Genomic DNA, 12,488 nt, shown 5'->3' on the forward strand with positions numbered 1-12,488 from the left:
TTGTATTTGCCCACAAGCTTTGTCTTATCTATTGCTTGTAACCAATCCTCAGTTTGTGCCATCATCTGAATGTCTCTATTCTCACTCAACAACATAGCTTAACATCCTCCGAAACATTTTACAGGACAGTCTTTAACATTTGGCATGGATTCTTCTGCAAATTGGAACTTCACTTGCTTCAGGGCATCTTTCATAAATGGTAGACTGAATTATTCATTTGCTTGAAACCCCTTTACTCACCAAGTACCTACCCAGTCCACAAGTAATTGCATATCCTTTTCGTCTGTTTTTAGCTTGGTTATGTCATTCGTTAAGGCCTTCTTATGCGATTGTCATTCTGATCAATCTACTGATCAATGTAACTTATCCATAAAAGGCACAAACTAAATGACGGACATTGTACAACCTACAGTAATTCCATTTCCAAGAAAATGCCAGTCTGTTGTGAAGTCTGCTGTTATTAGCCGTGTTATGAAACTGTTGCATTTGATTCCTAATTAGATCTGTCATCTTCTCCAGTTTATAAAATCGATTACTGCCATCAGCAATTTCTGTTGTAGAGAAACATAAGCAGGAATTGGATAGAGCCATACAACATTCAAATCTCTTTTATTCTCCATTTTCTCTCCTATGGCATTCCATATGGAAAATGGATGTTCCATATGCCCAGGAATTTAGAAGAGCTAGGGTTATGCACACTTTCAGTCCCATAGCAAAATTATTTTATAGGTTTGTAGCTGATCTGATAACAAGTACATCTATGTAAATGTTGCCGTCTACTTTTACAATTGAAATGGGTCTCAACTGGTCGGTTAGTTCTGCTTTAGCATCCTCTGGTAAGTAAACTCTGCCTGTCTTGCACTAGTCTCCAACCAGTTCGCCAATAAGCCACAGCTCTCTCACTCTTGGTACGGCTTATAATTTAATTGAGTACAGTACTTGTACTTGCACTCTAAACTTTTGTCTTCTTCATTAAAATTATACACTTCTTTCTTGCTGAAACCAACAATTTGAAATTTCATTGCTGCTCAAATTGGCTGCTCCAAACTAGCCATGAGTGGAAACGGTTGACGTCGCCTTCGCTCACTCAACGTTTCCTGTATATTCCTAGCTTTGCTGCACTTTGGCTGGCGGATCTTAACATCTGCAAACTGCTTTCTATATAAGGGCCCTTAATGAGAAACACTCTAATTTGTTTAACCTCTGAGATCTCTTTGCATAAGTTAGAGAGGAACAGTTATTCTTCTTGAGGACATAACAATGTTTCTAGTGCTTGTGGCAGAATAAAATGTATCCAGAACCCTTTAGAATATGGTAGAAATTAGGAATGGCAAAACAGCACGAGTAAGTTAGAACGTTTAAATGAAATATAATCTCCAAGGAAGGAAGTTGGGCAGTACCTCTGAATAAAAACTCACTTGGACAGTGACCACCCATCCAAAACATGGCAACATGGAAAGCAGATGATAAATAATGAGCACAATATCGGAGATTGTATTGTGTCTTATAGCCAGTATCCACCTTGAACAGAGAGAGAGAGAAAGAGTCTGCGCTTATCTCAGAAGCAAACCAAACTCTTTCACTTGCATATGAACAATGAATTTAATAATAGATTTACTATCAGTGCAAAATGATATGGAATTTGATATGGGAACACTTTCCATCTTAAGTCTGCCAGAATATGGCATGAGGCTGAACAACAACAATAAACTATCAGAAAAATATAAAACAAACAAAACCACTGTGCTTAGCTCATTTGTTTACCCCTAAACAACAACATAATTTATTCCCCTATTCCAAAAGGCATTATTAACCATATTGTCTCTGCTAATCTCAGCGGTTATCCCTGAAAGTTCAGTAACTCTCTTTAATATTATTAATTTAAGGTTAACCATTCAAGTGGAAATTACAAATGGAACCTGACCTTACTCAATCTGACAAACCAAGAAACTCCGGTGAAGGCAACATTTACAGAAAACAATAAAATCTTGTTATTTAATACTCACTTCTTGCGCTATGTGCCACTTGCTTCTCTTCCTTGTCTTCTGCTTTTGGAGTTGCTGAAATAAATATTTCTCATTATAGTATAATTTGGTTAATTATCTTAATAATCTATATTCTATTATTGTGAAACTTTTCTACCATCAATGTTCCACAAATGACCGCTATGGGTTTGGACAACATTTTTATAATTGCTACAGTGGTACCAAAACAAACGAAAGTAACCTTCCTAAACCTCTTTCTTCTACTAAGACATTCTGCATAATCCTATCTTTGTAGCCATTATCTTATTTAATTATTCCCACTTGACAATAATGCTTTTCTACTTTTGTCTTTCCTGTCTTATATCTCTGCCAAATCAATGGCATGGCATTCTTCACTCACCTCTCGACTTCACTAACAAGCATCCTTCATACTTCCTGCTTTACTGCAATATCAATCAAAATGGTCCTCCAAAGATCTACATACAAAATCACGACACACCCCATCAAGCAGGATGAACATACACCTGCTCTCTTTAATGAACTTTGCTAACGGTTATCTTTAATGTCAACTGTTCCACAGAGCAAATCACCGGGATATTCCCTGAATGGAAAAACAGTTGAAGACATTTGGATGTCATTCAATGCCAAATCAATTGCATGGCATTCTTCACTCACCTCTCAACTTCACTAACAAGCATCCTTCATTCCTGCTTTACTGCAATATCAATCAAAATGGTCCTCCAAAGATCTACTTACAAACACACACACAGACACCATTACACATTTATGCATATAAATTTTGGCTTAGCACGTTTTTTTTAATACGCTAAATCCAAAAATAGTATTAGTTTTAGAATTTGATTTTACAATATGGCACAAATTTAAGAGGGCAACCTAATTACACATCTTTATTAGAAAATCAGTTGTCGTTGCCAAGAATGTCATCATCACGCGGGACGAAGTCAAACGTGTTATTCAAGGCCTCGATGTCAACAAGGGTCACGGCCCTGACGGCTTACACCCACGGGTTATCAAAGCGTTGTCTCCGGTCATCTGCGAGCCCTTAAAACGTCTATTCAATATGTCATTGACGACGGGTGTTATACCTGCGGACTGGAGAACAGCGATAATCTGCCCAATTTTCAAGAAAGGGAGCCGCGAAGACCCGCTTAACTACCGACCGGTTTCCCTTACATCAATTATCAGCAAGATGTTCGAAACCATCCTTAAGAAAAGTATGATGCTCCACCTCCAAAACACAGCCTCCATCTCTGATTCCCAACACGGCTTCATGCCGAAGAGTTCATGCTTGACCAACTTACTGGTAATGGAAGAATTGGTGACGCGCATCCTCGATGATAGTGATGCTGTTGACATCGTTTTATTGGACTTTGCCAAAGCTTTTGACTCGGTAAACCACCGCCTATTACTTGTCAAGCTTCAAGCATATAGTTTCCATCCGGATATTGTACGATGGGTTGGTGCCTTCCTCTCAGATCGCTCCTTCCAAGTCCAAGTTAATGGTTCGCGGTCCGACGTCTCAGTGCGAGCAGTGGCGTGCCTCAAGGTTCAGTGCTTGGGCCCTTATTGTTCTTAGTCTTCATAAATGAAGACGACCTCATGCAACACACCCTTCTATTTGCCGACGATGTCAAACTGGTCGCTCCTCGCGGTGATATAGAGGATCTTCGTCGATGCCTCCACCAAATTTGGAGGTGGTCTAACGAATGGGACCTGTGTCTGAACGTGTCAAACTGCTGTCATCTGCCAGTTGGCTCTCCTCCTGCAACTCAACTTGATTTCGAGCCGGGTCGTCTGCTGCTGCAGAGGACCGATCAGGTAAAGGACCTGGGTATCTTGGTGGATTCCTCCTTTTCGCCTTCGGCCCAGTGCGTCCATGCTGCCAACAAAGCACGCGGAATTCTGTTCTTGATTCGACGGTCATTCGGAATGCTTACAGCAGCCATATTCCTACCGCTCTATGTCACGCTGGTGAGACCCATATTGGAGTATGGGATTCAAGCCTCTTCTTCTTATCTCCTCAAAGACATACAGCATCTCGAAAGAGTCCAGAAGCTGGCTACCCGCATGGTTCATGGTCTCAAAAGTTTGTCCTATGAAGAAAGGCTGAGGACGCTCGACCTTTATTCTCTAGAAAAACGCCGCCGCCGTGGTGATCTCATTCTCACCCACAGCATCATAAGCGGAAAGTGTAACCTCTTGAAAGAGCTGTTCTTCACTCCTGCTCCAGAGCGTCGGCTGCGGGGTCATTCCGAAAAGCTCTACCTGCGACGATTTCATCTCAATCGAAGGAGAGGAGCTTTCTCCGTCCAGGTTGCGGATCCGTGGAACAAGCTGCCAGACGAGATGGTGAAGATGCCGACGACCGCTTTGTTCAAAGCCTCCCTTGACTTCAAGTGGCCTGAACTCTTTACATGAACACCACCCTGTACTTAACTCCATGTCCCCCTACATGGCCTTGCTATTTGCTTTTGAGCCAAATTAACTAACTAACTAACATGATATGTCTTTATATATGCTTTTGACGTCAAAGAGCTCGAATTGAACGTGGAATAAACAGTTTAATGATGATAAATAAGTAAATAATTTAATTTTACAGAAGAAATATCATTTCTGAATTCTGAAATGTATATGATACAATAATAGTTTGACAACGTTTATGGCTTCAAAACCTCACACCAAGTCATCAAATGCATGATTGAAATCAATAAGGCTTACATCTGTCTTGCAACTCACATTATTCAAGTAAATGTTCAAATTTCTTACTTATCGTTCCATTGACAGATTTTGATAAACGTTGTTTGAGAGGGGAATCTTGCTGGTTTTTGGCACAGAAACAGGAGTGTCACTGGCATATATGGTTTCTAAATACAGCCTGTCGACCTTTTCTTTATCTGGTATATCTGCCATGAAATAGGCATCTACCTCAATGATGCTAGTAAGCCGTACATCATGATATATCAAATTATCCAAGTCAGTTGTTTGTCATGTGTCCACTCACCCGCAAGAATGATAAGTTTGTTATATTGCCTGAATGCCCCAGACTCTCGAATCAGATCAGCCGACTTGGGTTTAACTTGGGAAGAAGATGCTAATTTGAATTGCTTGGCACCTCAACGACTCAACATGTAGTTGATTAATCCAACACTGCATTCTGAATCGAGATTGTGAATGGGAGCTCTCCCTAGTTTAGCTGAATCCATATTTGCTAGATAATGGGGAGACGCGTTGATGATGTTTCCAAAACCAAACACAACTCATTTTGGCTTCTGGAAACCAAGCGCTAACCTTGGAAGAAGACTCGACAGTGCTTTTAACACCTCTGGCTTCAACTCGGTTGCAATAGCTTCAACAGCACAACATATATCTTCATCATATCTGATTTCCTGGAATCTGCTAGAAGATACGAAACTGAGTGTAAGACTATGCACATTTAGCAATCGGTTTGGATCCACTGTAGAAAGGTCATTAGTAATTTATTTGAAAGCAGGTAACATTTTAAGTAGGTTGTGCTTGTTGAAGTGGTGAGCGAAAGGAATGCTTCAACAAGGTGCAGTCCAATCAGTACTCCTGCGCAACACAAGACATTGAGGAACACCATATCTATGGAAAACCATACAATACAAGCCAGTTGGTTTGTAACATTTTTGTATTTTGCCAAGTACGATACCATATCATTCACGTGGTACAAAGTTATTGCACAAAGCGAGAAGATTAAAGCATTCAGTCTTCAGGACAACAGATTGATTAAACCACGGTTGAATATGCTTGTCGAATTCACCAGCTTTGTTCCATGACTTGTAAACAAAACCATGATTGATTAATCTTATTATGCAATCAAGGGCCTGTTCAGGGGCACTGTATGAGCTCGATGTTGCATTTACAAGAAAACTCGAATAAATTTTGTCCCATTCAGTTGCGTTCTTGATGTCACTTCACAGTATAGTTATTACTCAATTTAACATGAGTGAAAGGTGAACATTGCAAAACAGATGCTCAGGTACCTGTTCTGTGCTGTTACATTCTCTTCAACCCCAACATCGAGTGTTTTAACTGCAATATTACTTGCTGCTTCTAGAAGCTAAAGTAGAGGCACTTTCAAGTCAGTCACATCATTTCTTGAGTCTGATGCTACAAGCAGAGTCGGCAGAGGTCTCTAGCGACCATTGATAGTCAAGTACTGGAGGGAGAAAGATCCAGCTCCGGTTTTAGATCCATCACCAGAATAAGTAACGACTGATTTCTTATCAACTTTGGGATGACAGAAAAAAAAACAAAGAAAGATAGAGAGAGAGAGAGAGAGGGAAAGAATGATAGAGAGAAATATAGAGGAGTGACAACAGGAGAGAGAGAAGATGGCGAAGTATAAAGGTGAGTGGACAGGTGATAGGATATGGGGTGTGTGCGAGTTAAGGACATACTGAGGGTAAGTTTAGATTTAATGAGTAGGCAAAGGTAGAGAGAAGGGGTATTGAGAGGATATATTTGAAGCAAGAGATGCACGAGGGACATATTGTGTGCAAGGGCTGGGCATAGGCATAAAAGACATGCCTCTATGCCATTGGGTTTCCTTTGATAAACAGGTCTTCACAAGCAAATGGTATATTTTCTTGGTCGTTTCTCATGATATCTATCTAGATTGTATATAATCTGGCAAAGGGATATGTGGCCTTCATTATAATGATATCAATATAGATTGTATATAATCTGATAAATGTATTTGTGACCACCATTATAATGGTATCTCTATAGATTGTTATATTATCTGACTTTATTTCATATTGCTTCTATCCAATCAGTTGATTAAAACAAGATCTACTTATATTTCAAGGGGCCAGCCTTTTCACCTTCTGTATTATGCTGAATCTTCCTGAGAACTACATTTAGTGTACTCACATCTTTGGAGTACTCAGCTACTTTCATAGTAATTTCATTAGCAGGCTGTTTCATTGATTGGAAATCTGGTACTCTCATCATCCTAACCAATGGAGTGCCATTTAGAACAGTTGATATTATGGCAGTTCCATGAGGAATCACAGAAAAATGGTACCAAGTCCAGCACCAAATACTAACAATAATTTATTTTATCAGTCAAAAACAACGACCAGGTTCCATGATCTAATTTAAATGTAAGAAACAATTCGGGGCAAAAACGTAAAAGACACAGAAAAGTGTGTTTGTATTAACATTAATATAATCTAAAACCCAATAAGAATGAGCATAAATATGGATGGTAAATGTTATCCAAACTTTGTAGTAAGTGTTAAATATAGTTACAAACAAAGAGTTGTGTGTTCAGTTTACATTTGGGACTATTATTTTATTTCTATAAACGTGAATACAAACACTTTGTTTAAACATAGACACACATTCAACGGTTCAATACTAATTTAACATTCAATAAAAATAATTGAATGATCAATATTGTTGGAGTGAATTTCGTAATTTTCTTTTTATTTATTACAATACATATTGCAATCTGAGATATTCTGGGTACATACCACAAGGGACAACATTTCATATCAAACATCAAACTACTGTAATTTTTGGGGCTCTTCATAAGATGACAAATTATGGAGAATTTCTGGAGGACAATTTTTCGTTGAAACTATCGATGCTATCTTTCACTAAATAAATATTAACAGCAACACAAAACAACTAACAATCAAAGTCTCTTATGTTGTTCCTTAATCTCTCAGTTGAGATTTCCTCATTGAATCTCCTATTTTACCAAAAATTGATGTTCTTGTAACTAACTTTGTTTTTAGCTATCAGATTCACAAGATACTCATAAATCAGTAATCACCTCTAATCACTTGCAATTGATATTAAAAAATTGATATTTCCTGATAAAAGCCAGGAATATTATTGATATTTCTGTTAGTCACTGTTTAACTTCCAGTATCCCTCACTAGTCTCCTTTTGCAGACAGCAACCTCTTGCAGTGGAGCAAACCTTGTACTGGGACAAAGACAAAATTTAGTGGATGGGGTGATTGATATAGTATCACAAAGAGAAGACATCTAGAACACCTTTTATCATAAATGTGTCAGCTTATGACAGACCTAGATCTGCACAACAATATAAAGTACATTATTCACCATCGTAAAGCCAATGAGACAAACAGACAGATCATTAAATTGCATTCTTACCAGGTACAGTAAAATTTTTTATAGGTTTTTCACACTTGGGACAATCACGAGGCTGATTCTCTTCATAGCACTTTCTGCATATAACTTTGTCTCCACATGGTAACAACGTCACAGAAACTTCTTTAACACCACACAGCAGACAACTGTGGAACAAAACAGAAACACATCCCACCAATAACATTCGTTTATAACAAATATTGGATTGAGTACATGTTTAGAGTACAAAATATAATGAGACACTAAAAGGACCAGCAATAGTACATAAAAAATTCTTTAACCAATTACATAAATGCAGATATGTGTGTGTGAGTATAAGAATGCTATACTCACACGTGTGTGTGTGTTGCATTCATATACATACTGTTGAATATATTTTTTGACTTTGATATGTCACAGAAATTGGTTTGTAATTAGCTCTAAACTAGAATTGAGGGATATTTCTGGAATATATTGTGTGTACACATTATGTTCCAGAAATATACTTCAATTCTAGTTTTGAGCTAATTTCCTTTGAACAAAACCTTATTTGTTTAACAAGTGCTCTATTTTTAGATGTTTGATTTTGAAATATATGGATGGACAGACAGGCTACATTTGCCATGGATTCTTGTATGGATGAACAATATGCAACAAAACAGGTCAAAACTCTAAAACAGGACAATGCCCTAAGAATCATATCAGGTGTATATATATGTACAAAATCAGAGAACTCTTTTGAAAATTGATGAGTTGATTGCAGTAAATGTCATGCTTCTATCTGCCTTCAGTGTTCCAGTCCAATAAAAGGTAGACAATGGTTCTCTGATGGACGAAATGTAGGAAATATAGGACTACGAAGCTGGTCCTTTCTGTGGCTGATCTGTGTGTCTTTTCCAACAATTGCTGGCATCCAGACAGAAACTTCAGAAATTTGACATTAGAGATATTAAAGCAGGAATCCGTACAGAATCACACAACGAAGACTCATTCCATCATACTCAGTATACAAACCTGCCCCTAGTTATATCCACAACCCGGGGACACTGAGAAAGCAGCCACTGAATCTGGCCACACAGGATGCAATTGTGGTGTATCTGAAGAAATCATTGATCTATAACCATTGTCTCACAACTTGTCCACTTCAAATATGTTTCTCCCAAAAACAAAATCTGTCTCATTTGATTAGATCAAAATCCAGATTAGTTACATTAACCTCCCACTGAAGCATTTATCTGTTATTTATCTGCTTCTCAAAGGTAGCATCCTTTTCCTGCTACACCAACTTTTTCCAACTTGATTTTAGTAACTCTGTGTCCCTAGAACAAAGGAAAATTTCCAGTATTATTCCTTTGTCCAAAATGGGTGACCACTCATCACCTGTCAACTATTGTCCAGTCAGTTTCACTCATTGTCTCACCAAATTAATAAAGGCTTCTGCCAGAAAGAAACACTCTGAAACTCTCACCACCTTCTTCAACCCTCACAATTCAGATTTATCTTTAACTCCATCTGCTGTGATTTTCTTGAAAACATCTCCTAAATTGCACCAAAACATTTGTAATTCTATGCCACACAAATTAATTCTGGTGAAACTGTTAGAAATATTCATAAGGTCTAAAACTATATCTGGTTGATATGCTTCATTCTCCGTCAAATCAAATTAGTCACAGTACAAGGAAAACATTCTACATCCTATAACATCACATCTGACGATTTGCAGGGGTTTGTTCCTGGTCCTCTGAAGCTTCTTGTATTAACTAAATAGATGCCAACTCAAAGTATATGAGTATATGCTATAGGTCTTTCCTGCAAACTGATTTTGACTCCCTGCAGTAATGGATTGCTGACAGGCAACTCGAATTGCCTGTCGATTTTGAGAAGAAAACTCCATAATTTACCTACTCCATGCATAACACAAAACTTAAGAAGTCTCCTGGTGGACTTGATCTTGGTATTGATGAAAATAATGATCTGTGACGGACAAAGCACATTTCTAAAATCAACAAAAAACATCAAAAATGTTTTAGCATCACTTCACCTACTTCTTGTGAGTTCTCTACTTAAAGTTATATATGGCTATCATATGTCCACACTTAGAGTTTTCTCACTCTTTAATTGTTCCCTTTTCTGTCTGTCTGTCTTTTATGCCAGGAAAACTAAAAGCTATCCTAACCTTTCCACACCCCACCACAAGCAAGGCTCTACATCAATTCGTGGGCGTGGTAAACTTTTACTATCACTTTATCCCTTCTGCGGCAAAAGTGATGAGAACCCTATACAAGGCACTGTCAAAAGAGGGTTCAAAACGGCAGGTGGGGTGAGATGACTTCAGCCTTCAAATCCACAAAACAAGCCCTGACTCAAGCAAACTTGCTGTCCCATCCTCATATGTCCGCTTGGATTGAACTCACATTCACGCATCCGACACAGCCATTGGGGACGTTTTGGAATAACACATCAACAGTCAGTGGCGACTGCTCGCCTTCTTCAGCCGACATCTATGACCCCATGAACAGAAATACAGTGCTTTTGACAAGGAACTACTGGCTGTTCATCTAGGTGTCTGCCACTTTCGCTATTTCCTTGAAGCTCGCACATTTACAGTATTCACAGGTCACAAAGCCCTCACCTTCGCTATGAGCAAGCTCTTGGAACCTTGGCCTGCACGCCAGCAATGACAGTTATCAGCAATTTCTGAGTACACAACAGACATCCAACACATAGCCGGCAAGGGCAACCTAGTTGCCGACACATTCTCTCATGCTCCTACTCGCTCTCACACCTACCTAGCACCAATAACAGAAGGCCTGGATTACGAAGCTATGGTTGCAACCCAACGGGCAGATGATGAGATCAGGGCCTACCGCATTGCCATCACATCACTTTCTTAGCAGGATGTACACTTTGGCTCTAACGGCACAACCCTACTGTGTGACGTATTCACTGGGAAGACATGACCGAATTCTCCAATCAGCCTGGCGCAAGAGAGTTTTCGACATCATTCGTGGATTTTCCCACCCAGGTACTAAAGCCACACGGCGGCTGCTGTCAAGCAAATTTATCTGGCGCAGTATAGCCAAGAAAATTGGGGAGTGGACCAGGTCCTGCGACCCCTGTCAACAAGCCAAAGTCCATCAACATACCAAAGCACCCCTCAGCAACTATGAACCACCTCAAAACAAAAGAATATCAACAGTGAGTGTGAAACAAATTTGAACGAAACAGAAATAAGTGGCGACTTAAGCCCAGGTGTAGGTCAAGTAATAAACCTTTTGGTAAACGTATTCTCATCTTCACTAGTTTGTTTGCGTATAGCTTAACAAGGCTATAAAAGCTTAATTGGAATGCAATAACATCTTGTTAACAACATTTTGTTTTGGGAAGCGTCAAATGTGTTTTTTATTATACAAACAAGAAAGTGATATTTCTTACATACACACATATTGTTAGCGCGTATTTGTAGAAGATTTTTCTTTTATGAAACCTCACATAATGATGACCGATTTGGACAAAGAAGAAGCAGAAAAACTTGTTGGTAGACAAATTCCTCTTCTAAGTAACAATTTCATAATGTGTCCATTCACTTCATTATTTAATACTACATTCTTTCTGGTGGTCACAGAACTTTGAAATAGTGATTTAAGAGATATATGTTGGGGGTGGGGGTGGTCTGCAAGCTATAACTATCAATACAACCAATCATGTGACTATAATCAAAATAGTGTTCTTTGTTTGACCCCCTAACAAATGTATTTTCCATTTATTGTTCTTACTGTTATTGTGTAGTTTTTAGTCAAGACACTAGTGACAGTATAATTTATTGGTAGAATTGGACACAACACAATACATATAAACTTGGTTATGTACAAAATTGAAGATTCACTGATTTACATTGTCTTTGCCATGGAATACTTACAACGGTGGGAAAAGCTCTTTTATTTTCTCTTGATAATCGGACTCTATGAGATCTACTGGGGTCTTCCCAGAATTGTTTTTTTGGTGAAAGTTTGCTTTCGAACGACCTAGATAGCAAGCAATAACGGTGCCACATAGCTTCTCTTCTTTTTCCAATCCAAGCCTTTTCCAGAACTGAAAATGATAAAATATAAAATGATGAATACAAAATTACACAAATATACATTACAGATGCCCCATATTACACAAAAATTCAACTACATTTACGCATAGTTTGAATATCCAGTGATTAAACTGGTAACACAGTATTGAGTTCCCTCATGGTTTTAAGTTTAGTCTATTTCCATTTTTCGTTTGTTTCTACTTTATTTTCTGCATTAAGATAATATTTTAAATATATGGTCAGAATATTCAACGGAACTGACCTTATTGAGTA

General features: G+C 38.4%; 1 protein-coding gene across 1 annotated transcript in view; it reads right to left on the minus strand.

The window, feature by feature from the left end:
* Nucleotides 1-410: 410 nt before the first annotated feature.
* Nucleotides 411-12,488, minus strand: part of LOC115228106 (E3 ubiquitin-protein ligase MIB2-like) — a gene marked incomplete at both ends in the record, with an annotated part of 37,926 nt that continues 25,848 nt past the window's right edge. Inside the window, 4 exons of the mRNA XM_036498829.1 lie at nucleotides 411-551; nucleotides 2,007-2,060; nucleotides 8,159-8,301; nucleotides 12,054-12,226. Of these exons, the coding sequence (XP_036354722.1) occupies nucleotides 411-551; nucleotides 2,007-2,060; nucleotides 8,159-8,301; nucleotides 12,054-12,226 (511 nt within the window). The remainder of the gene's footprint in view (nucleotides 552-2,006; nucleotides 2,061-8,158; nucleotides 8,302-12,053; nucleotides 12,227-12,488) is intronic.

This window comes from Octopus sinensis, unplaced genomic scaffold, assembly GCF_006345805.1.
Source record: "Octopus sinensis unplaced genomic scaffold, ASM634580v1 Contig09421_ERROPOS96350+, whole genome shotgun sequence".
In the NCBI taxonomy this organism is placed as follows: Eukaryota; Metazoa; Mollusca; class Cephalopoda; order Octopoda; family Octopodidae; genus Octopus; species Octopus sinensis.